The following is a 27,292-nucleotide window of genomic DNA, read 5'->3' as shown; positions in this document are numbered from 1 at the left end:
GCCTAGTGGCTAAAGTCTTCGCCTTGAATGCCCCGGGATCCCAAATGGGCGCCGGTTCTAATCCCGGCAGCTCCACTTCCCATCCAGCTCCCTGCTTGTGGCCTGGGAAAGCAGTCGAGGACGGCCCAATGCATTGGGACCCTGCACCTGTGTGGGAGACCCGGAAGAGGTTCCAGGTTCCCGGCATCGGATCAGCGCGCACCGGCCCGTTGCGGCTCACTTGGGGAGTGAAACATCGGATGGAAGATCTTCCTCTCTGTCTCTCCTCCTCTCTGTATATCTGACTTTGTAATAAAAATAAATCTTTAAAAAAAAATTTAAAAATCAAGTATTATGAATTTTAGATTGTTGAATACTAAATAAAGTTTATTTCTCTTCTTTTTATCAGTTAAGATTCTTGTCCATTAAGTTCAAATCTTTAAAATTTATTTATAAAAAGTTTATTGGGGCCCAGTGTGGTAGCCTCCTGGCTAAAGTCCTCGCCTTGCTTGCCCCGGGATCCCATATGGGCATCAGTTCTAATCCCAGCAGCCCTGCTTCCCATCCAGCTCCCTGCTTGAGGCCTCGGAAAGCAGTAGAGGATGGCCCAAGGCTTTGGGGCATTGCACCCGCGTGGGAGATCTGCAGAACGCTCCTGTCTCCTGGCTTTGGATCAGCTCAGCTCCAAGCATTGCAGCCACTTAGGGAACAAACCAGTGGACAGATCTTTCTCTCTGTATCTCCTCTCTGTATAACCACCTTTCCAGTGAAAATAAATAGATGTTTTAAAAAACTTATCATTTACATGAGAATCAAAAAATAAAATAGCCATAAGTCTAACAAACCTCTGTGAAGAAAACTATAAAACTCTAAAGAGTGATAGCAAAAAGAACCATATAATGGAGAGATAATTCAAGTTCATATATAAGGACATTCAGTGTTATCAAGATAACATTCTATAAAATCTAATATATGGATTGAACATAATATCAATGATAGGGGCTGGCACCAGAACACAGCAGGTTAACGCCTCAACCAGCAGTGCCAATGGCTCTTATGGGTGCCAGTTCAAGTTCCGGCTGTTCCGCTTCTAATCCTGCTCTCTGCTAACAATGCCTGGGAAAGCAACAGAAGATGACTGAGTCCTTGGGCCCTTGAACCCACATGCAAAACCTCAAATAGCTCCAATCTCTTGGCTTCAGACCGGCCCAGCTCTGGTCATTACAGCCATTTAAGAAACAAACCAGCAATGGAAGATCTGTCTCTCCTTCTCTCTGTAAATATGTCTTTCAAATAAAAATAAATAAATAAATAAATGAATAAATAAATAAATAAATCTTTAAAAAATACCGATCAATATCTCAGTAAGTTATTTTGAAAATGACAAAGTGATTCTAAATTGCAGATACAAGTCAAAAGATCTTGTATAGTCAACTCAATCCTGAAAGAAGAGTCAGGCCACTATCTAAATACAACTCACCATAAAGCTACATGTCAAGACAGCATGGCACTGGGGAAAGAAAAGGCAAGCAGGGGCTGGCACAGCAGTGTAACGGGCAAGGGCAACATGTGCAACACCAGTATTCCATCTGGGCAACGGCTCCATGTCCTCAGTGCTGCACTTTCCATTAGCTCCCTGGTGATGGACTAGGAAAAGCAGCAAAGATGACCCAAGTACTTGGTCCTCTGCCACCTACATGAAAGAACAGGAAAAAACTCCTGGCTCCTGTCTTTCACCTGGGCCAGCCTCAGCTATTGCATCCATTTCCAGAATAATCCAGCAGATGAAAGATCTCTGTATCTCCCTCTCTCTGAGCAATTAAAATAAATAATCGTTTTTACACTTGATCTTAGTCAAAAGGTCAAGAAACAATAAGTAATCTTTAAAAAAAGGGAAATAAATCAGTAAAACTGAATAGAGATTACAGAAATAAATCCACATAAATATGATTAGCTAATCTTTGACAAAGAAGTAAAGGCGAAGAACCAATACAGTAAAGACTTTTTAACAAATGGGGCTAGAACACCTGGACATTACTTACACTCATCAGAAAAACTAACACAAAACAGACCACAGGGCTAAATAAAAAATACAAAACTATGAAACGCCTAGAGACAACACAGGAGAAAACCTAGATGGCCTTGAGCATGATGATAACTTGCACAACTTACCAATTTGAAAAAATGGGGGGACCAGTGTTGAGGCATAGTAAGTAAAGCCACCCCTTGCAACTTGGCATCCCATATCGGCATCAGTTCATATCATTTTAGCCTTCAAACTGTTTTCTGTATATGATGCTTTTTCTTAAGTATCATATGTCTCAGATATGGTATCTAGGGGCTGGTACTGCGGTACGGAGAATTAAGTCACCATCTTGCAGCACCAATATCCTATATGGGCACCAGTTCAAGTCCCAGCTGCTGCACTTCTGGTCAACTCCCTGCTAACATGCCTGGAAAAAAAGATGTCCCAAGTGCTTAGGTCACAGCACTCACATAGGAGAAACTGAAGAAGCCCCTGGCTCCTAGCTTCCCCCTGGCCAAGCCCTGGCAGTTGTAACTATTTGGGAATGAACCATCAGATGCAAGGTATCTCTCTCCCTCTCTATATATAATTCTTTCAAATAAATAAATAAAGATAACAATTTTAAATATGATACCTGACTCCCAAGTAAGGGCAGCCAAGCACACAAAGAGGTAAGATACAAACTAGTAAGACAAAAAAACAGCAGAAATAATATTCAATAGAAGCAGATTTATAAAAGACATTGAAACTTCCAGATACATGAAACTATATTTCTCATGTTTAAGAAGTGGCAAACTAGAAATTTTAGGGCCTGGAACAGTAGCCTAACGGCTAAAGCCCTTGCCTTTTACATGCTAGGCTCCCATATGGGCACCGATTCTAATCCCAGCAGCCCCATTTCCCATCCACCTCCCTGCCTGCGACCTGGGAAAGTATTCGAGGACAAACCAAAGCCTTTGGACCCTGTACCCAAGAGGGACCCGGAAGAAGCCCCCGGCTTTGGATTGGCTCAGCTCCAGCCATTGTGGCCACTTGGGGAGTGAACCAGCAAACAGAAAATCTTCCTCTCTGTCTCTCCTCCTCTCTGCATATCTGACTTTCCAATAAAAATAATCTTTCTTAGGCCCGGCGCCGTGGCCTAGCGGCTAAAGTCCTCGCCTTGAATGGCCCGGGATCCCAAATGGGCGCCGGTTCTAATCCCGGCAGCTCCACTTCCCATCCAGCTCCCTGCTTGTGGTCTGGGAAAGCAGTTGAGGACGGCCCAATGCATTGGGACCCTGCACCCGCGTGGGAGACCTGGAAGCGCTTCCTGGTTCCCGGCATCGGATGGGCATGCACCGGCCCGTTGCGGCTCACTTGGGGAGTGAAACATCGGATGGAAGATCTTCCCCTCTGTCTCTCCTCCTCTCTGTATATCCGGCTTTCCAATAATAATAAAAAAAATCTAATAAATAAATAAATACATGAATACATAAATAAATAAATCCTCAAAGTAAAAAAGAAAAATAATTATCAAAAAACGCAAAACTGATATTCACAACTCAACATAGAGGAATTCTAGTAATCAGCTCATCTTGGGAACCAGAATCAAGGATTAGTAAAGCAAACCATTTTTTTAATTTTAATTTGCTTTTTATTTTATTTTAAATGTAGGAAGACAGACACAAAAGTATTTTCTTTCTGCTAGTTCACTTTTAAATGTCCACAAGAGCCAGGGCTTGGTCAAAGTCAAGAGCCCAACAGGCAACTTAGGTCTCCAATGTGGGTCGCAGGACCCAAGTACTTGAGCCATCATCGGCTGCCTGCCAAGTGCATACCAAGTGCATACTAGCAGGGGCTTACACAGAAGCTAGAACTCAGGACCGACACTATGACACAGGGTGCAGGTGTCCCAAGCAACATCTTAACCACCGCACCAAAAACCCAAGCCTTGTCTACAAAACACTGTCTGCTAACACAACTTTCATAATGCTTCCAGAACTCTTCTTCTAATGTATGATAGTAACAATAAAAGTATCATGGATAAAACCTAATTCTGCCCTATATCCTTAATATACTAGCCAACACACAAAAGAGATCTTCCTCATTTCAGCTTGCTTTAGAGCAGCTTTCCTCATTTTTTTGCTTCTTCTGTTCCTACCACTACACTTTACCACATAATTCATGTGCCAGCTCTTAAAAGTATAAATTATTCTTTTAACTCTACTCTTATCTTCAGATCACAACCATATTATAGCACTTATTAAGCAACATCATTATTATGCATGAGGCTCTCCTCCCCTGCCACCTATCATTCTACTATAATGGAACAGCTCAAATGCTGACTTAGATATATTTATATACCAAGAACCTGATCCATGTCTACTGTATTATATACAATCACTATTTATTGATTATACATTAATTGAAATGAAATCCAGACAAGCTAAAACAAAAATCTAAGATGAATTCAAGAACTGTCCCTCCAAAAGTCCTGGCAACCAGGACTAGCTTAGACCAAAGTCAAGAGCCTGGAACTCAATACAGGTCTCCCACGTGGATGACAGGAGCTCAACCACAGGCGTCATCGCCATTGTCTGTCCAACATCCAAATTAGTGGGAAACTAGGATGAGAACTGGAAGTTTAGCCCAGGTACATCCCAATGTAGAATGCTGGCATACTAACCAGCATCTTAATCTTTGGGTCAAGTTTTTGAATAGGAAGAGTCTTTCAACAGCTTCTTAAAGAAGTAAAATCCAGGGCCCGGCACAGTAGCCTAGCAGCTAAAATCCTCACCTTGAACGCACCGGGATCCCAAATGGGTGCCAGTTAGTATCCCAGCTGCTTCACTTCCCATCCAGCTCCCTGTCTGTAGCCTGGGAAAGCAACAGAAGACAGCCAAGGCCTTGGGACGCTGCACCTGTATGGGAGACCTGGAAGGAGCTCCTGGCTCCTGGCTTTGAATTAGCCCAGCTCTGGCTGTTGTGGCCACTTGGGGAGTGAACCAGTGAACAGGAGAGCTTTCTCTCTGTCTCTCCTCTCTGTATATCTCACTTTCCAATAAAAAATAAATAAATATTTAAACAAACAAACAAAAAAGAAGTAAAATTCAGGAACTGGAAAAAAGAATGGATAGTAGAACAGGTGGTCTCCTCGAAACTAGAAAACCAAAATAGACTGACGGATACAAGGGCACTTCGACAAGTTCCCAGAGAACTAGAATTACTAAAATAATCAACTTTATTTTGGTGAAAAAAAAATACCACTTTCAAATCAACGCGTAGTTTATTCCCACAATTCACATTTTCCACGTATTATGAAAAAAATTGCACCAAAAGTTTTTAGACCAAAATAAATTCATACTTCCAATTCTGTTTCCCCATGAACTGACTTCATAGGTAGTAGACAGTGGAAACATTCCTCTTAAAGGCGTTACTATTAACCACGTTAATAACCTTTCTATTTCCATATACTGCAATCAGCTCATAGAGAACCTGAACAGTGTTTCAGAAACAAAACTCCTGTTGCTGATAGCTCCAGCACCTCAAGCCCAGGACTGCCGAAGGTAAAAAGACTGCTCTCCTTACACAGCCGGAGCCGCGGGGTGAGGAGATCGCGTCTGAGGTAGAGAAGTCTACCTGATTATGACGCCTCAGGATCTGGGAGGCAGGAGAGACAAAACTCATCAATATTTCAAGCTAAATGTGGAGTAAAGCTTTTCATTACTCGCTGGGGTACAGGAGTATCTTAGTAAACTACTTTTTATTTGTTTAATGTGATCTGAAGCCAACATAATATAAAATGTCTGACATGAAGAATGAATAAAACTTTTATTGTAATTTTCAAACTCAAACTACATTCATGTAATTTAATCTTAACCATTTTCCAAGTTTGTTTTGACAACAAAAAAATATTTCCCTCCAAAATTCTAGCCTGTTTGAGGGCTTAACTATTTTTATTCTACATGCTTTCATTATCTAATTTTAATGTCTCTCTTGAGGCTCATATTTCTCCCCCTTCCCAGAAGCACAGCATAGAACTGTCACGGAATTCCTCTAAATCTTCAGGCCACCCAAAAAATTTTTCATGAAAGCCACTTATTCACACATAAGAAAAAATAATAATTTACCAGTTACAAATAAAGAACATACATGCAGCAGGAAAGATGCTACCTCTTCATGGTGACATCATATTAAGTAAGTAAAGGTGAAAACAAAGCGTGCAGGGGTGTAACATTTCAAAGAACTTCCAAAAACAAACTCTGACCATAGTTCAGGCCCTACACAAGTCAACAGTGAAGAAAGTAATTTATTTCTGGAGTGCTTAATCAAACTTATCAACATTGTCTACATTTAAGCATAATTAAAACCAATTAATAATTCATGTTCATACACAAGAAAATTCGGTGCTGTCAACACATCAATTCAACAAAATCTAATATATGGATTCAACATAATTCCAATCAAGGGAGCTGGTACTGTGGCAGTGGGCTAATCCTCTGCCTGTGGTATTGGCATCCTACGAGTGCCGGTTCAAGCCCAGCTACTCCACTTACGATCCAGCTCCCTGCTAACAGGCCTGGGAAAGCAGTGGAGGATGGCTCCAATCCTTGAGTCCCTGGACCCACAAGGGAGACTAAGAAGCAGCTCCTGTTTCTGGCTTCCTATTCCTGGCTTCTGACCGGCTCAGCTCCAGCCATTTTGGCCATCTGGAGAGTGAACCAGTTGAAGGAGGACCTCTCTCTGCCTATCCTCTCCATAACTGTTTCTCACAAGTAAAATAAATCTTAAAAAAGTAAAACTTACAAACTATATTAAAAATGAAAACACAACTAGTATATTTTCAAATTTTCTAATAGAACACATATCAGCAACATTACTAACAAGAAAACTGAGTTCTAACTCTTTCAGAGAATTATATAATTGACTGCTACTCACAAAGCAAATATGTTAGTCCTTTCCACCTTGATTTTGGTCCGTTAGTATCAAGTTTCAAAAACAAAAGAATAACTGAAGAAAGTAACCCATTCTACTCTTAGACAACTTGAAATACTCAAATTAAACCATTCCTAGGGACCAATGTTGTGGCACAGCACATAAAGCTATAGCCTGCAATGCTGCCATTCCAGTATCAATGCCAGTTCAAGACCTGGCTGCTCTGCTTCAGATCCAGCTGCCTACTAACGCAACTGGGAAAGTAATGGAAGACTGCCCCAGTGCTGGGCCTGTCTCCCCGTGGGAGACCCACAAGAACCTTCTGGCTTCAATAGGGCCCAGCACCAGCTGTTGTGGCCATCCGTAGAGTGAATCAGCGTATGAAGATTTCTATCTGTCTGTCTCTCTCTCTCTCTCATTCTAACTCTGCCTTCCAAGTAATAAATCTTTGAAAAAACAAAAAAGAAATCAGTATCTTAAAACAACTGATCTGGGCACGGCGGCGTGGCCTGGCGGCTGGGGTCCTCGCCTTGAACGGCCCGGGATCCCATATGGGCGCTGGTTCTAGTCCCGGAAGCTCCACTTCCCATCCAGCTCCCTGCTTGTGGCCTGGGAAAGCAGTTGAGGACGGCCCAATGCATTGGGACCCTGCACCCGCGTGGGAGATCCAGAAGAGGTTCCTGGCTCCCGGCTTCGGATCAGCGCGCACCGGCCGTTGCGGCTCACTTGGGGAGTGAAACATTGGACGGAAGATCTTCCTCTCTGTCTCTCCTCCTCTCTGTATATCTGACTTTGTAATAAAAACAACTGATCTAATTTCTCAACTAAAACATTCAAAAAATGACATGAGTGTTGATGAAAACTTTATTGTCTAAGTCCTACAATCCAATTTTCACATTATAGATACCAATATAGGAACAGTGCCTAGCTAAAGAGCACTTTCTACTTAGCTTTTTGGCTAAGATAACGCGCAGACTGTCATTTTTACATAAACAGAGTATAGCCAACCTAGTCTGTCGCTCATGAGAAATCATTCTCACTGGCAGCTTGAAAGACAAACTACTCAGCCGCATTCCCACTTCATCTATTTATAAAACAACAAAAAAGCCCTGGTCAACTGAACTATAATAAAACTGAAGCATTATTTAAAATTAATAGATGCAATTTTTAATATGGCTCACCAATGGGTTCAAAAGGTCACAAGCAGGAATTTCACACCTGCAAGAGAACACATGTGATAATCCTCAAAAAATAATACTGTGAATATTCTTGTGATCTGGGAATTGATCAAATTAAATGCCAACTTTAGTCTGATCATGTTATTATGCTAGAATGTTTTTATGTGTATTATTAACATAAAAAGCAGTTGAACTGATCAGACATTTCAGAAGATTTAATGTGGGAATAAAATATATGAATATATTTAGACTACAGATACATTTTACTTAGGCATGTCTCAAAATAACTAAAATATGTATGTTGATATTTTGTTCTTAAAACTTGCAGAAAAATATATATCATCATACAAGTAAAAATACGCACATATAACAATACCTATGCATGTTTTCCACATAAAAACTGAATTTTGAAAGATCTAAAACTGATGTGGAAATGAAGTGACATCTAGCATACTATTATGTTTTGTATTTTGTAAGAAAATATAGTCACATGTCAGCTGCATAATTAATAGCTGAGAGAAGCGGACGCTAGACCTAGTAGTTAAGACCTCCAGTTAGCACGTCCAGGTTCCACATCAGAGTGTCTGAGTTTAATACCAGTGCCTGGCCCCAGCTTCTGCTAATGGCAACCCTGGGAAGCAGTATCAATGTCTTAAGTCATCAGATTCCTGACACAACATAACAGACATGGCATAAGTTTCTGGCTCTCAGCTTTGGCATGGCTTAGCCTGGTATTGTGGCATTTAGGGGGTGAATCAGCACCAGATAGATTGTTCTCCCAGGCTCTGAATAAGCAAGTAATAATGAAAATAAACAAACAACAAGGGAAAAATGGTAGGTAAAACCTTTCCTATTTTCTTAATGTATAATGGATTTTAATTTTTCTTTCTTTAATTTTATTTTTTATAATTATTATATGGTTGATCAGGGTGGGAAGGACAGAGGTTTAGGGAAAATCGGGTGAGCTCACTATTTCTTATTGTTTCTGGGGGAAGGGGAGAGACAAAGGGGGAAACCACTTATGACTTTCCACACATTCTGGTACTCAGGGATGAGGAACCTCATATCAACACAGAGTCTCAATGTGCACACATTCCGAGGGTTCTGTCCAACTGGTTCGGATAGTTCTGAAATGCTGCTGATTTCACTGATCCGAGGAGGATGTCACCCTCCCAATGTCCATTGGCTCCATTCATCAAGATTTTTCACTGTCATTGTTTGTTTGGGGTTGCTGTCCAGTCTGTTCTGTTCTGTTCTTCTGCTACAGCACCAAATGAGCTGCCATATTCTCCTTTCACAACAGGGCCTGTGTCCACTGCTCTGCCTTTTTCATCATGTAGGACATGTTCTTGTAGGAGAGTCCAAGGGTCCAGGCCAGGTGACCCAAGCCCTGCCAGATCCCCTGCCACTGGGGCTCATGAACCCAGTAACCACCTCACAGGCAGGCACCCAGGACCCGGGCTCACAAACACCCCGACACCCATTTAGTAGGCGGGCACCAGGACCTAGGCCAAGAGACCCAATCCCCACCAGATCCCCCACCCTGAGACCCATAAACCCGGCATCTCACAAGCAGGCTCAAGGACCCAAAACAGGTGACCCAAGCCCCACCAATTACCCCATCCCCAGGGCTCAGGAACCTGGCCCCCACCACACAGGTGGACCCCAGGACCTAGGCCAAGCTACCCAAGCCCTGTCAGATACCCCACCCCTGGGACCCATGAACCCGGCCCCCACCGGGTCCAGGCTGGCACAACTCACCTCACCTCAGCATTAACAATCCTGTTGCACAGCCTGGCCTAGTCTAGTCTGGCCCCTGTTCCAGCTACAGCTGGTAAGTGCTGCAGCCTATCCCAGCCCAGCTTGATTACTGTCCCAATCGTAATGTGAACTGGCTGGTTTTGTGGCCCAATCTGACTCCTCTTACCCTGCCCTGGTTCTCCGATCTGCCAGTGGGTGTTATGTGCTGATCCTGACTGGTTTGTCCCCAGATCTCACCCACATGTACATGAGCAGGTAGGTAACCTGGCGTTGTCTGGGTTACTCCTCGCCTTTTTACGCTCACCTGCAGGCACTGCGTCCCAATGAAGGAGTTTCCCAAGCTCCTCCATCGAGTCTCCTCCCAGTGGCAGTTCTCGCGCAAACCAGTGGGTCATTGGCCCAGGTTGACTTTGTCCACCTCCTGCCCTGGCAAGAACAGTGGCCTTGCTCAGTCAGCCACACCCATTCTGGTTCTTGTTGTTGGGTGTTGCAGCCCAGAGCTACCTGGTCCATGCCCAGACACAGCTTTCACATTGGTTCAGTGGGAGTCAAGACCCAGCCTAGCCTTGTTTGGCCTATACCCAACCTGGCTCTCATGAGTACCAGTGAGGGCTGAAGTCTAGCCCAATCTGTCATTCCACAGTTCCAGGGTACACCCTCACTGGTGCAGGCCATTGCCATGTCCAGCCAAGGCTGATGCCCCCAATCCTACCCTCATCCTCACCAGTGGGGACTCCAACCCAGCTGGGGTGCCCCCTTAGCTTCCCAGCAAGGCCTGGCCCCATCTGCAGTTCTTGGGCAAGCCAGCAGGGATCGCAGTTCCATAGAGGTGAGCCCACATTTCCCCCAGATTCTACTCTCAGACCCACTACTCTCACTCTGGTTCACGTCTACAAATTTGGTGTCAGTCCCCAACATACATACACACACATGTCATGGACTTGTATAAAAACCACAGGTCATCTCTCACTACCACCGGTGCAATCCCATCTTCCCCCTGTAAATCAAGTCAGTTCAAAATGGAAGGGTGCACCACGTGGTGGTGCAAGGGGCTCTGCCCAGCACCTTTGGCACCAGGCCCTTCTGCGGGAAGCCACATGGCCCCACAGAAGTACCCTTGCAGGTCCAAAAAAAAAAAACTTCCAAGATGGGGCAGTCCTGGAAGCCCGCTTAGCGTCCCTCCCCACTCAGGGAGCCAGTGTGCTCAGCTGTGCATACCTGGGCCAGTTAGAAAGCCTCCAAGCACAGGGTCCTGAAGAGCTGCCACGAGTGCCCCTCCCCCAAGTCAGCCATGAGGCATAGCTACAGACACCCTTTCTGGTCAACAATAAAACCAAAAAAACTTCCAGGGTGGGGTGGTCCCAGAAGCTAGCTGAGCTTCCCTCCCCTCTACCTTGACCCCGCCAGAAAGCCAGTATGTTCAGCTGTGCATACCTGCGCCAGTTAGAAAAGTCTCCAGGCAGGGGGTCTTTAATGTATACTTTTACAGATATATTTTCTTTTTTTAAAAAAAGATTTATTCATTTTTTATTACAGCCAGATATACACAGAGGAGGAGAGACAGAGAGGAAGATCTTGCGTCTGATGATTCACTCCCCAAGTGAGCCGCAACGGGCCGGTGCGCGCCGATCCGAAGCCGGGAACCTGGAACCTCTTCCGGGTCTCCCACGCGGGTGCAGGGTCCCAAGGCTTTGGGCCGTCCTCGACTGCTTTCCCAGGCCACAAGCAGGGAGCTGGATGGGAAGTGGAGCTGCCGGGATTAGAACCGGCGCCCATATGGGATCCCGGGGCTTTCAAGGCGAGGACTTTAGCCACTAGGCCACGCTGTCAGGCCCTACAGATATATTTTCATTTAAGAATTTCTGCCCTGAATCCGGTGCAGTAGCCTAGTGGCTAAAGACTCTGCCTTGCATGTACCAAGATCTCATATAGTCATTGGTTCGTATACCAGCTGCTCCACTTCCCTTCCCGCTCCCTGCTTGTGGCCTGGGAAGGCAATAGAGGATGGCCTAAAGTCTTGGGACCCTGCACCCCATGTGAGAGACCCAGAAGAAACTTCTGGCATCGGATCAGCTCGGCTCCGGACATTCTGGCCACCTGAGGAGTGAACCAGCAGATGAAAGATCTTTTTCTCTGTCTCTCCTCTCTGTAAATCTGATTTTCCAGTAATAAATATTTTTTCTTTTTTTTCTTTTTTTAAATTAATTATTTTGCATTATGTGACAGTTTCATAGGCTCTGGGAATCCCCCCTCCCCTCCCCTCGCCCCTCCCCCCTGGTGGATTCCTCCATCTTGATGCAGTATTACAGTTCAAATTCAATCAAGATTCTTTCCTTGCAAACGTATACCAAGCATAGAGTCCAGCTACTTATTGTCCAGATGGGTTGAACAGTTTCTTGGGGAATAAATATTTTTTAAATAAATAAATAAATATTTTTTAAAGAAAATTCTGTCCAAACAGCATAGCTACATTTATAGTTAACAGTATGGCAATTCCTTTCTGAATATTTATTTTTACAAAGTCATTATCCAGAACCAATAACGTGGCATGGTGCATAAAGCTGCCACCTACAGTACCAGCTTCCCAAATGGGCTCCAGTCACAGCTGCTCCATTTCCAATCCAACTTCCTGCCAATATGTCTCACAAAACAGCAGAGGATGGCCCAAGTGCTCGGGCCAGTGGGAGACTCGGACAAAGCTCCTGGTTCCTGAGTTCAGCAGGCCCACTGCAGTCATTTGAATAGTGTACCAACAGAGGGAAGCTATTGTCTGTGTCTCTCTCTCGCTTGCTCCCTCTCTCCACCTTTCTCTTCCTCTCCTTCCCCCTCTACTTCTCTCTCCCTCTCTGTAACCCTGTCTTTCAAATTAATAAAATCTTTTTAAAAAATTATTATTAAATGAAGTAACTGTTTTCCCATTCAAAAAGTGAAAGATCTTTGGAAAGTTCCAAAGAATTTATGATATTAATATTTTAACACTATTTTTTATCTTTTCAGACACTTGTATACTTGAATTACTATAGATATATGTTTTCCACAGCCTGAATAAGCTTAAGATCCTACGACAGGACAGATCTGCTTTAACATTCTTCACGGCTTTCACCGCAGCATTCCATATGAGAGGAGGACATGGCAGCAGGTTTCAAATACAACTTTATATTCATAATGCTTTCCAAAATCAAAACAAAACTGGACTACAAAAATGTTCTCAAGCTGGAGTAGAGGCATAAATGTATAAGTTACCCATTATATCAAGATATCTGAAAATCACAACTACAGGGAAGAACACGGCAGAGGCAGATGGGGAGAAGACACAACAGAAGTAAAGCAAGTACAAGCAACAGGGGCAGAAACATGTTCCATCGTGTGGTGAAAATGACACATATGCTGAGGTCGGCAGAACATCAGCAGGACAATGATGTGACCAGCTATCACACCGCTCAGAAACACACAGCCCCATAAGCAGGCACCAAAATACGCACTAGTACCAACACCCTAATGGAATGCCCAAGACATGGCTGGGAAAACTATCAAATGAAAAGATCCAGAAGGGACTGAAGAGTCAAGAAGGTGAATTTCAACTCCAATCCTTCTTCCTATATGCATAAGAGCTGTTCTCTTCCTGACTGCTCACCAAATTTTCACATAACATATATAAAAAAGAAAACATGCAAGCTTGGCTTTCCAAAATGATAACAGACTGTTAAAGACAAACAAGTACAACTACACAACCATAAATTCATTTAGAAAATTATGATAATAAATTATTACAGAATGTCAGTTTACCTAGATTTTAAAAGGTATGCACATGCATATTTAAGGTAAACTACCATAAAGTTCAATACCTGTACAAACCTTCAATAGCAAGACCACTGTTTTGCCTCTAGAGGGCGAACTTGGTCTTCTGGAAAAACTAGACAAGAAACATTACTTTCAGATTTTATGAAAAATTTAAGATGTCACAACAGCACAGGTTCTCAAACTTCTTTGATTGGCAGTTGCGCTTAATGTCTGAGTCATTGTTTCACAGTGACCCTAAACCAAAAGAAATAATGTTTCTGTTTAATAAGTAGCTATGTCCAAACAATTTAAATAGGGTTTATATCCTAACAGTAGCCATTTATAAAACAACACTCATTTTATTTCATTTTTAGATAACCACAATTAACTACTGAGTAGGCATGTATGCCTTCTGTATACTGAACAATTTCTTAAATGTAGAAATACTCGATATCATCACTCTCATTTCTATTCCCACCCTTAATTCTCATTCAGAATCTTATTTTAACGCAACTGAAACAAAGCATACTCACAAAGATATGACACTTTGAGAGGACGTAGTGCTACTGTACTATGTAGTACTTACATTTACATTAACAGTATGGACTGAATCTGGCAGATGTACAGTACAGTATCAGAGTTTGCCTCAAAAACACACAGTAAATATCGCTTGCTTCCCTGGAGATAGCCACAGCACCCCGGAAGACAGGGACACATCATTTTGGAATCACCACACTATAGTTTTAAGTTCTAGAAGTCATAGAAATCATTTTAATTATTTACAGGTAAAACTGTTAACAATTGATTTAGAGATCTAAAAATCAGTTTCCTTTATTACCTAGGAGACCAGTGTTTCTTTCAAATAATAAAAGAAACATTATTAAATCCTGAAAAGATATTTTTTCCAACTTGAATGACAATTATTGCCTAAATATACTTTTTTAAAGCATGACAGGTTAAATGTCCTAAATTAAATTGGCAAGGGGGGGGGGGGGAGAAAATTCATTGTATCTCCTCTGAACAACAATTTCTTCAAACTTGAAAACATTTGATTGGTATTACTGCTTTCCATGCTCACTAATTTAATACTAAATACCACAAGTTCAGGAGTCAAATAAGATCTGAAATTCTTAAGAAGTAAAGAATACAGATTTTTAATAAGGTAATAAAACAAAAGGCTTCTAAGTTACTAGAAACATTTTGTGTCAACTATTCTCAATTCCAAACTCCTTGGTTTAGGCAAGACACCAGAAAAACAACAGAGAAAAAAATTCAGCCTCCTAACCCACTTTTTTTTTGGGGGGGGGGCTTTTATTGTTTCACTATTCACAACCACCAATACTGATGAAATCTGTGCTGTGCTATCAAGTTCAATTAGTTGTCAAAAATATGGTGAGGACTTTCTTTAAGCTAACCAAAAGATAACTAGAAAACAAAATCAATGCTATATTACTATAAAAGATTTTCAGAAGTATTAAAAGAAAGTTGAAAACATTGTGGTCTGTTTATAAAACAATTAAGAAGGTTACTACAAGTACTTATAATTCCAAATATGGCTAACTATCAAGAAAAGAATGCATGGAGAGACGGTACAAACTCACGGCCATTTTAGTACTTACCTGCTGAATGATTTTGGAAGTTTTCTGAAGATTCTCTCTGGGAGGGACTTTACCAAATAATTTCCAGCCAGGAGCACTATGAACAACGGACTTGAGTTCCTTAGTCCTTTTTGGAAAAAGGTTTCTGAAACAAAAAAGTTACATGAGTTTTGGTTTTTGCTTTTTTTTTCCATGATACAATTCCATGATTTCCCCTTTCACCCTCCTCATGGGAACTGAGACTTTTTGTAACCAGAGAACTATTTACTAGTAATTACTAGTTAAAGCCTATTTATTCCTAATGCAATTATAAAATAATTATAAATAACATTCCTACTTATAGTACTATTACTATGACTATTAACAAGACACAAGAGTATCTGGTATTTGAAGAATTATTATCAGAAATAATTGGGAAAAACTGACAGCCATAACTAAATAAAATACAAATGTTTCCTTCCCAGCCCCTTGACAATAAAAGCTGAGAATCGGGTGAGGTTGCAGAACACAAGTTTAAACTACTGCTTGAGATGCCCACAACCCATATTAGAGTGCCAGTTCAAGTCCTGATAAAGCCTCCTGGTAATGGACTTGGGAAGAGAGTGGATGACACACCCACCCAGCACGTGGGCTCTGCCAGTCACAGAGAAGACCCAGATAGATTTTCTGGCTCCAGATTGTGGTCCAGCCCAGACATGGCTTTTGCAGGCATTTAGGAAATGAACCAACAGATGAGGTAACTCTTTGTTTCTCTCACTCACTCTTGCTCTCACTCTGCCCTTCAAGTAAATTAAAATAAATAATAAGGTTTTTAAACAGCTAGTAACTTGAGAACAAGTTTAAAAGAATCTATATAAAATAGCTAAAGGACTTGATTATATTATTTTTTCACTGTTTTACTATTTGCAATAAAGTGAATCTACTGGGACCGACACTGTTGGTGTAATGGGTTAAGCTGTGTCTTGCAACACCAGCCTGGCGTATCAGAGTGCCAGTTCAACTCCCCATTATTCTGCTTTTAATCCAGCTCCCTGCTAATGTGCTGGGAAAGCAGCAGATCATAGGCCAAGTACTTGGGCCTGATCGACCCACGCACTTCCAGACTGCTGGTTTGAGCCTGGTCCAGTCCCAGCCCTTCCAGCCAGTGTAGCTACATGGGGCAGTGAAACTAGGACAGAAAACCGCTTTCTGTTTCTCCCTCTGCCAGCATGCTTTCAGAACAATACAAATTTCTTTAAAAGGGAAACAATAAATATATGACCAAGGAATAAAGCATCTCAGTGAAAATTTTGAAAAAAAAAAAAAAACAGCATAAACACCAACAATTTTTATGTATTAATTATCTCCACGTTTTAATCAATGAAATTAAAGTACTTATTTGCAAACACAACCAGGCATCAAATTCAAAGTAAGTATCGAGGGCAGGGGTCTGGCCTGGTAGTAAAGACAGAGATTAAGATTCTACATGACACAGCACAGTGTCAGACACCAAACCCAAGGTCCTAGCACATAAAGATGTCTTAAAGGGGCACTATGGTGATTTATTTTCTTTTAAAGAAAGTTTTTTTTTTTTTTTAATTGGAAAGCCAGATATACAGAGAGAAGGAGAGACAGAGAGGAAGATCTTCCGTCCGTTGATTCACTCCCCAAGCAACCACAACAACAGCTGGAGCTGAGCCAAGCCGAAACCACAAGCCGGACCTCTTCCGGGTCTCCCATGTGGATGCAAGATCCCAAGGCCTTGGCCCGTCCTCAACTGCTTTCCCAGGCCACAAGCAGGGAGCTGGATGGGAAGCAAGCCCACTGGGAGTAGAACCAATGCCCATATGGGATCCCGGTGCAAGCAAGGCAAGGACTTTAGCCACTAGGCTACCATGCCAGGCCCAAAACAAAAAATTTTAAAGATAATTAAACCCCTCAATAATTAGGGAAATCACTTACTAAACCCAAAATAACATTTTACATACATAGGACTACCAAAACTAAGATATTTGACAACAGCAAATTTACACGGGAACACTGCTGGATATTTCTACACTGATGTGAGTACATCTGTTTCCAGATCATAGACAAAGTCCTAGACATGCGCAAACGAAAACATTCTAGGCACCACTGTATAAGACAAAACACCTCTCACAATCCAAAAATATACTGAGAGGAAAACAGAAAAACCTCAATTGTAGTGTATGCGTTTTTAAAAGATTTTTTTAATTGGAAAGTCAGATATACAGAGAAAATAAGAGACAGAGAGGAAGAATCAAAGGTCAAAAAGAAGCACTATCTAATTATGGAACGCCATAGTTACAACATAGCTAACTCAGAGAAGTACTGTCTTTTTAAAATCCAGTATATTGGGTAACCTTGAGCACTGTGGATTTAATATCTGACATGAAGACTACTTACATTCTTTCCAAATCTCAATCACTTGTCATTTGGAAAAGAATTTCTACTGAGTAAGCATGAAAAAAGTACTTATTGGGCCCAGTGTGGTAGCCTAGTGGCTAAGTCCTTGCCTTACACGCAACAATATCCCATATGGGCACCGGTTTTTATCCTAGCTGCTCCACTTCCCTTCTAGCTGCCTGCTTGTGGCCTGGGAAAGCAGCAGAGGACGGCCCAGAGCCTTGGGACTCTGCTCCCGTGTGGGAGACCTGGAAGATCCTCCTCTCTGTCTCTCCTCCTCTCTGCATATCTGACTTTCCAATGAAAATAAACAAATCTTAAAAAAAAAAAAAAAAAAAGAATAAGCACTCATTTTGCTAAATAACTCAAGCTTTAAAAAAAAAATACAATTATTTTCTTTTTCAGGCTGTTTCTGGTTCTCATCTTTGACATTACTATAAATCCTAAAAGACAAATATAAAATTTTATTTACTAAACACTGCTTATATTTTCACATCTACCAAAGTAGAGACTCAACTTCACTTAAGAAAAAAAAAAAAAAGCCCAGGAATTACATGGATAAAAGTGAAGGATATAGTATTTTGGAGCTGCTAGAGATATTTAAAAGGTACCCCGGTTAAAAGTTCTTTATCATGTTATATTGGGACTCTTAATTGACTGGGATGATATTCTACCAGCTCTAACTTCGGACCAGAAATGGTCTCCCCAAGAAACTGTTCAACCCATCTGGACAATAAGTAGCTGGACTCTATGCTTGGTATACGTTTGCAAGGAAAGAATCTTGATTGAATTTGAACTGTAATACTGCATCAAGGTGGAGGAATCCACCGGGGGGGAGGGGCGTGGGGAGGGGTGGGAGGATTCCCAGAGCCTATGAAACTATCACATAATGCAAAATAATTAATTAAAAAAAAAAGTTCTTTATCAAGAATCAAAGAATCTGTAGGAATGTGCCACAGGCAGTTCTCAGGCCTTCTTAAACAACACAGTACTCAAGATCTGAACCAGGAGGGAACTTCAAAAAGTCCATGGAAAATAGAATTAAAAGATAAGTTTATTTTGATGCAAAACAAACAAAAGCCTGAAATTCAAGGACCAATAAGTGTTCAAAGTTCACAGAAGATGAATCAAAACCATGCATGAATTTAATAATCTTTTCATATACATAATTAACTTTTCATTATACTTTCCATCAATTTTTTAAAACCCTCAAAAATAGTAATTTACTTATAAGTGTTTCTGCCTATAGCTTTCATCCTATGTATGTAGGATTCAATTCACTACCCCAGCATTCCAAGAAACACTGCTGACACTGTGTCACTTGTCCATGTCACACGCACTAAGTGCCAGTCTCCTGCACGGATGCTTCTTCCCAACACACTCACCTGGTGCACGCCCTCTGCACGGCAACCAAGACGTGAGAGCCTCACCTCACTGCTAATCCCTCGCTCCTCAACACTACCCAAAATGCTTTCAGTTAAGTAGCTCAAAAATACAAATTTTTTTCCTCCCTCTCTACAATAAAGTCCACATGTCAGCAAATTTTGTTTATGGCAATCTTTTTTAAAAGAAAAAGTAATTGTAAAAAATACTGTTGCTTTTATGTGGCAAACTTACTATGCCGTGTATAGAATGCCTCATGCAAACAGTCTGCACTGTTTTAAGTTCAGCTGTAGTACCAAGGCATTCAAAGGTTAGCTAGAAATCACTAGAAACAAAAAAAAAGGATGCATGCAAGAATATTTAGGACAACCACACAAGCAGTAACAAGAATGGTATCAGCAGAGTGCAGGCAAAAATGGCCCGTTACCAGGAGACAAGATAGAGCATAAGGGGCTCACGCTGAGATAGAACAGATTAAGTTGCAGCCTATAATGCCGGCAATTCCATCTGAGCTCCGCGTCCCGGCTGTTCCACTTTTGATCCAGCTCCATGTTAATGATACTTGCTTTGGCCTGGCCCAGGCCTGGCCCTTCTAGTCATCTGGGACATGAACTACTGGATGGAAGATTATCTCTCTTTCTCTCCCCCACCCTCCAACTCTCTTCTTTCTTTCAAATAAATAAATCTCAAAAAAAAAAGTGTATAAATACAACAATAAACTTAATCTCCAAATAAAGCACATGCACTTCATGTTCAAAGTGTATAAAACTATAGAAATGTTCTAAAACTGATTAGGGTAATGGCTATGTAACTCTAAATATGCTAAAAAATAGAACTATACTTTTTAATTGGTCAGCTAAATTTTATGCAAAATTTTTTAATAAAACTTTAATTTACAAAATCTGACAGTATAGAAAGTGAAGAACAAGACAAAGTGGAATTCCTCCTGGGAATACATGATTCATTCCATACTTGAAAATCAATCAATATCCAACTTTTATAGTTTCAAGAAGAAAAACTATGTTACATATACCAACACTTGCGGGAGCCAAGGCAGACAGAGTGCCAGCTCCAGGATGCTCCTCTTCAGATCCTGTTCCCTGCTAAGACACCTTGGATGACAGCAGAGGATGGCCCAGTGACCCAGATGGGAGTTCAAGGTGCCTGCCTTCAGTTTTGGCCCAACTCTGACATCACAGCCATTTGAGAAGTGAACCAGAGGAAGAAAGACCTCTCTTTTTCTCTCTTGCCCCCTGCTGTTACCGTACCTTTCAAATAAATCTCAGAGTGGGAGTTGTGTATTCAAGTCTGTATTTACTGAGGAGTAAATCTTGCTTCCCTCATTTGGCAAATTCTAGTAATATTCTATTGCTTCAGCCCTCACTTTCAGTGAAGTCTAACTTTCTCACAGCAGAAGCAAAGTTTATTAATCCTTGACAACTTGAGACCTCCTTCCAGGTCTTTAATGTGACTGATACACGTTTGCCTTCTACCATCTACCTTATGGTAACCACCTCCCTATAAAAACAAGTAGATACGGGCCCGGCGGCGTGGCCTAGCGGCTAAAGTCCTCGCCTTGAAAGCCCCGGGATCCCATATGGGCGCCAGTTCTAATCCCGGCAGCTACACTTCCCATCCAGCTCCCTGCTTGTGGCCTGGGAAAGCAGTTAAGGACGGCCCAATGCATTGGGACACTGCACCCACGTTGGAGACCCGGAGGAGGTTCCTGGTTCCCGGCATCGGATTGGCGCGCATCGGCCCGTTGCGGCTCACTTGGGGAGTGAATCATCGGGTGGAAGATCTTCCTCTCTGTCTCTCCTCCTCTGTGTATATCTGGCTGTAATAAAATGAATAAATCTTTAAAAAAAAAAAAAAAAAAAAAACAAGTAGATACAACTTAGTTAACTGGTTGGCTCCACTGACCCCTGCACCACACATGACTTTCTGTAATTTATTCCTGCTTACTTTAAAACAAGACATCCAGCTGTAGGCAACTGCCTAGGCTGCCCCTCACCTAGGCAAGAAAAGTCAATAGCTGGCAGGAATTTGGGGCCTGCTTAATGTTATGTTTGTGTTAACTGTACCAGTATGCCAACAAGTTGTTTAATTCTTGCTAAGTGGGGAATCAGCCTGGCGTAGTAGCCTAGTGGCTAAATCCTTTCCTTGCAAGCACTGCTATCCCATATGGGCACCAGTTTTTATCCCAGCTGCTCCACTTCCCTTCCAGTTCACTGCTGGGAAAGCAGTCTAGGACAGCCCAAAGCCTTGGGACCCTGCACCCACATGGGAGACTCAGAAGAAGCTCCTGGCTCCTGGCTTCGGATAAGATTGGACTGGCTCAGCTCTAGTAATTGTGGAGTAAACCAGCAGATGGAAGATCTTTCTGTCTCTCCTTACTGTAAATCTGACTTTCCAATAAAAATAAATAAATATTAAACAAAAATAAAAAGGTAAGTCGGGAAGGCAGTGAACTCTAGGTTGGGACATACCACCCAAGCCACCAGGGCCATGTCTGGATCAGGCCAAAGCACCCAACTATATGGGAGACCTGGGCTAAACAGCATCACCTACCACCCACTGGTACACACAAAGGCTGGGGCTGGGGGCAGGCCTGGCTGGCTACGCCACAGTACCTTTCCCCAAGTGTGGGGACAAGAGATGGGCCATAGCATCCACCAGAACGTGACAGAATCAGAACTGAGGGTAGATTCCACAGGGGACTTGTAAGGAGGTAGGGATGGACTGAGCCAGGTTGGACCACGGAACTCACCAACTCTCCTGGGAGCTGGGGCGGAGAGGAGACCAGGCTGGGCCAGCACAAGCAAAGGCCAGGATCGAGGACAGACCATGCCAAGCAGGGTTGCTGCCCCCACTGGCATGTGAGAGATCAGGGCTGGGAGCAGGCCTGGTAGGGCAACTTAGGGAAGTCCCCTCCTAGGCTGCAGCTCCCAGGAAGGAGCACAAGAACCAGTGCATGGGCAGCTCAGGCCAGGTAAGTCTGCAGCACTCACCAGGGTTTGTGTGGCCTGGGTCCTGGGGGGGGGGGGGGGGGGTTGAACTATGCTGAACTATGTTGTAGCACCCACAGGTGTGCACAAGAGCCAGATGGGATGCAGAATGAACCAGATTAGACTGCAGCACATGCTAGTATACAAAAACCGGGGCTAGGAGTGGACCTAGCAGAGGTCCACAGGGGTTGCATCTGTTGTGTGTGAAGACCAGGCTGTGGAGGGATGGGCTGGAATGGTTGCAGCACCCACTAGTTCATGCAAAACATAGGGTTGGGGGCAGAATTGACTAGGCAGCTGCATCCACCAGTATGTGCACTGGTTGCTGCAGATAATAGATTGAACCTGACCCTAAACAGGCTGGGACACACAAGAGTCAAGTGTGAGATCACCCCAGGTAAGGTTTCTTGCGGAACTCCCCAATTAGATAGTTGAACTCAAACTCTGCCACAGGGAAAATATCAGTGCATGTGATCTGACCTTGAAGTGCAAGTATCGGGACTGGGATCCCTTCAGTCAGTTGCCAATGCCTATTCAGTGGACAGCATACCCAGATGCACACAGAGGATATGACAGCTCATCTAGGCCAGCAGAGGATGTCGGGTGCCTCATCAGGATGGAAAGCATAAAGGGTGGACCACTCTTCCTAGCCAAGCTTTGAAACATGTTCTGAGGCCTGCAGTAAAGTGGACCAATATCCAATAGACCTTGGAAAGATATTCTCAACCCTGGTGCACAAAGCTGACAACATCTTAGAACTATCAAAATCATTCAACACCCTCAGAACATTTTTCCCCATATCAGGGTCTCTAAGGTGTCATCAAATGGCTGTTCCCCATCCCCAGGTACTGATGTAGTTTGACAAGGAGCAGTCCCCGAGGAGCAGGATGGGAAGTGGAGCAGCTGGGATATAAACTGGTACCCATATGGGATCCCAGTGCATTCAAGGTGAGAACTTTAGGCTACCACCCTAGGCCAAATCCACACCTTTTTTTTAACTAAAATATATGAAAGATACAGATTAATATGTATTGAAATATGTTAAATACACAAGTATGACTGAGTATGGATTTATTCTAAATACTATTTTTTATCACTGAAGTTTTTAATAACTTCTAATATTTGCCTGTATTTTGGATTTGATAAAATGTAAAAGCAATTTTTATATAATCAATCAATTTTTTTGTCTAAAATGCCTTTACTAGTGGAATTTAGTTTTCTACTTAATAAAAATATCCAGAAAAAAACCACTATGGAAGTGGACTTTCAGCCTTGCTAAGATAATCTATTAAAGGCGTCAGCATAGTGGTACAATAGCTAATTCTCAGCCCTGTGACACCAGCATCCCATATGGCCACCATTCATGCTGCTCCACTTCTGATCCAGCTCTGCTTATGCCCTGGGAAAATAGCAGATGGCCCAAGTCCTTGGGCCTCTGCACTCATGTAGGAAACATGGAAGAAGCTCCTGGCTCCTGACTTTGGAACAGCTCAGTTCTGGCCCTTGTAGCCATTAGGAAGTGAGCCAGAAGACAGAACACCTTCTTTCTCTGTCTCTCCTTCTCTTGTTATAAAATCTGCCTTTGAAATAAAAATAAATCTTTTATCTTTTTTAAAAGACACCTGTTAAAACCTCCAAGTCTCTTAACAGAGTGCTTGGCTTTGACTTCTGACTCCAACTTCCTGTCAATACAGACTCTAGGAAGTAGTAGTGACGGTTCAGTGAGCTCCCACCATTCTCTAGGGAACCTGGACTGCATCCCAAGCACGCCTCCCTCCCTCTGCTTCCATCACTCCTTCCCTGCCTCAGCATGCAGTCCGACCAAGAATTTGGGAGTGATTCAACAGATAAGAGCTCTGTCTCTCAAATATATAAACATTACCTTTAAAACAAATACATGAATGTGCCTGAAATATTTTTTTTTTTACCAAAATGTATGGTTTAGATATGGCTTTTGGGTTCCTATGGAAAGATGTTAGAATTTAGTCTGTTGAGTATATTGGCAACAGTGTCTTAAAAATTGGTGATTCAAAGTTCAGTTTTAGAAACTCTTATTTTTATTGTCATAAAATAAATTACCGAGGACTGAATATTTGTGTCTCTGCTGAAATTCAGGCACTGAAGCCTCATCGCGAACGTAACCACATTTGGAGGTGAGGATCTGTGGGAGGTAATTGGGTTTACATGCGATTACAAGTGGAATTCTAATGATGAGATCAGTTCCCTAATAAGAGATCATAGGGAACTTGCTTCTCTACATCCCCATCCTGCTAAGTTGTGGCAGGTAGGCAGTCGTCTGCAAGTCAGAAGGCAACCCTCACTGGGCACTGGAGTGCAAGCAATAAATAGCTGGTGTCTAAGCTACCTAGCCTGCAGCACTTTGTGATGGGATCGTGAACTTATCTGAACATGCACATATCAGAATCTACCATGAATGGCACTTAACACACTCACAATGCTGCATAACCACCAGAAGTACCTGGGTCTAGCATGATTCATCTATGATTTCTGTTCACTTAGCAGTCACTCCATGCCCCTCAGCAATCACCAATCTGTTCACAGTCCACAAGTTTGCTTATTGTGAATATTCCATATAAATGAGACCACAGTTTGTGTTTTTTAATATCTTTACTTCTTGATGATGTTTGCATAACTGACAAGGTTGTATACAAATAGGCCACTGATTAGGATGGGCAGGGTCGAGGAAATGGGGAAAGCGAATGAGACAATTGTTCTCAATCTTTTTTTCTTCCTGTATCTGGGGGGAGAAAGGAGAGGAGGTGAAAGGGCCACTCCCAGCAAGCTAACCACACCTGTAACTGGGGACCGGGGACTGGCACTTGATGACACCCTAGGATCCCCAATGTGGAAGTACTGCTTAAGTGGTTTAGATAGGTTTCAAGTATTGTCGATTTCATTGCTCCAAGGTTGAGGAAATCCTTCCAAGGTCCACAGATTGATACAGTCTCCACTCACTCAGATATTTGCTGTCAAAGCTTGGTCAAGTCCAATCTGTTCTGCCCTCCACAGTATCAAATGTCCTCTGATGGACTCAATGAACTGGTTGTCATGGCCCACACTTGCATCTGGGTATGCCATCTGCTACACAGTTTCAACATCAGAGGAGACCCACTTCTGACAACATGCACCTTAAGGTTAGATCACACATCCTGTGATTTTCCCCATTGTTGAAGTTGAATCCAGTAGTTCAGGTGGGGTGGGAGGGTCCTCAAAGAAACCTGAGATGATCCCAGACCTGACTTGTGTGTGCCCCCCCACAGTGACACTGTGTGTCTGGCTTGTCCATCACGCACATCAGCCTACACACACACACTGGTGGTTGCAGTCATCCAGTCAGTTCTGTCCCCAACCCCATCTAATACACAAACCAATGGATGCTGTAGTCCAGCCCAACCCCACCCACCACACACTCGGCCCTCATGCACACCAACAGAAACTGCAGCCTAATCAGAGTGACCCTCAATAATCCCCAGCAGGCCTACCATCAGCCCTGGTTCCTGCACATGCTGGTGTGTTGTGTGCAGCAGGCTGGTGGAGTCTGTCCCATATCCCAGTCAGCTCTCATATACATCAATAGGTGTTAGAGCCTCGCTCAGCCTGACCAACCACACTATCCAGCCCACACTCATGCTAGTGGATGCCACTGCCTGTCCAGCCAAACCAGCCTCTAGCCCTGGTTCCCATGTGCACTGGTGGGAGTTGCAGCCCATCAGACAGGTGCCCACAATTTCTATCCTACACCCACTCCCAGCCAGATAGTGCACTTTCCATGTGGTTCTGCATGCTAGCCTGACAGGACTTTCTCCCAGTCCCAACACCTGACAGCCAATACTCAACCAGCCCACATTTATTCTGGCTCATATATGCACCAGTGCATGTGGTCATCTAACCTAGCCTGGCTTTCCTCCTCAGTCCAGCCCGGTCTTACCTGAGTCCCAGCTCATGCTGGTGAGTGTTGCAGCCTAGCCCAGCCTGGACTGTCCCCAGTCCTTAGCCTAATGTGAATTGGTTATTGTTGTGGCCCAACCTGGCCTGTCTTGTAGCCTGTCCTGGTTCTCACATCTATCAGTGGACGTTATGAACTGACCCAAGCTGGCCCACCCCCAGACCTGACAACTGGTACACACGTACCAGTGGGCATTGCAACCTGGCCTGCTCCCAATTTTGATTCTTGTGATCACCTGCAGGGACTGCGTCCAGAAAAAGGAGTTCCTCTATCAGGTTACCTCCCACTGGCAGAACTCATGCACACTGGTGGGTTCTTGGTTTAGCCTGACTTGGCTCTCCTCCTATGCTGGTAGGTACAGCGGCCTTGTCCAGCTAGCTCACACCTATTCCAGCTCTTACTACTTGATGCTACAGGCCAGCCATGCATAGCTCACATGCAGACCCAACTTTCACATGATTCAGTAGGTACCAAGACCTAGCCCAGCCTGTCTTACACCCACCCTGGCTCCTGCAAGCACCAGTGGTCACTGGAACCTAGTACAGTATGGCACACCCTGGACCCAGCTCACACCCATACTGAAGGATACTGCAGCCTTGTCCAGTTTGCTGCCCCCATTCCAGCTCTCATGCTCGCTAATGGCAACAGCAGCCCAGCAGGGACATCCCCTTAGCTCCCCAACCAGGCATACTCCCAGCCACAGATCTTGCAGTGGTTGATCCAACCCAGTCTGGCATAACCCATCATACAGCTTGGCCTTTGCGCTTGGATTCTGCAGCCTGGCTTGACCCACTCTCAATCCCCACTGTTGGATGCTCCAGTCTAGCCCTGCCCAGCCTGCCCCCATCCCTGGCTTTCATGCAAACCAGTAGGTGTGATGGCCTAGCCTCACACAGTTCACACCCATCCTGGCCTAGCTCTGCCCAGTCCGCCCCTAACAAAAGCCAACTCGCACGCCTGCCAACAAGCAAAGCTGCCCTGCATGGCCAGACCAACACCCAGCATTGACTCACAGGCTCATCAGCGAGAGCAGTGGCCCACCAAGGGAGTTTCCCAAGTTCCTCCACCAGGCCCACTCCCAGGTACAGATCTCATGCATGCCAGCGGGTGCCAGGCCCTTACTAGCACAGTCAGCCCCACTAGTCTCAGCCTTTGTGCATTATGGTGGATGTTGTGGCCTGACCTGCTCCACACCCAATTCTTTTGTGTGCCTGCGGGTGCTATGTCCTGGACTAGCCCAGTCTGTTCTCAACCCTAGCACCAATGAGTGCAGGTGAGTTCCATGGTCATGCCTA

The 27,292-nt window shown here is 43.4% G+C and overlaps 1 protein-coding gene across 2 annotated transcripts in view; it reads right to left on the bottom strand.

The window, feature by feature from the left end:
• Nucleotides 1–27,292, bottom strand: part of TBC1D12 (TBC1 domain family member 12) — a 75,320-nt gene that overhangs the window by 30,761 nt on the left and 17,267 nt on the right. The window contains exons 2-3 of one of the 2 annotated variants that reach the window (XM_058671146.1): nucleotides 15,258–15,381; nucleotides 8,101–8,137 (exon numbers count right to left, since the gene is read on the bottom strand). Coding sequence is in view for 1 of the 2 variants with exons in the window: in XM_058671145.1 (XP_058527128.1) it covers nucleotides 15,258–15,381 (124 nt within the window). In the remaining variant the exon portion in view is untranslated. The remainder of the gene's footprint in view (nucleotides 1–8,100; nucleotides 8,138–15,257; nucleotides 15,382–27,292) is intronic. The other variant, XM_058671145.1, reaches the window with a different exon arrangement.

Source organism: Ochotona princeps, chromosome 13 (assembly GCF_030435755.1).
Source record: "Ochotona princeps isolate mOchPri1 chromosome 13, mOchPri1.hap1, whole genome shotgun sequence".
Classification (NCBI taxonomy): domain Eukaryota; kingdom Metazoa; phylum Chordata; class Mammalia; order Lagomorpha; family Ochotonidae; genus Ochotona; species Ochotona princeps.
The sequence above is the reverse complement of the archived record's forward strand: the minus strand, read 5'-3'. Positions and strand labels throughout refer to the sequence as shown.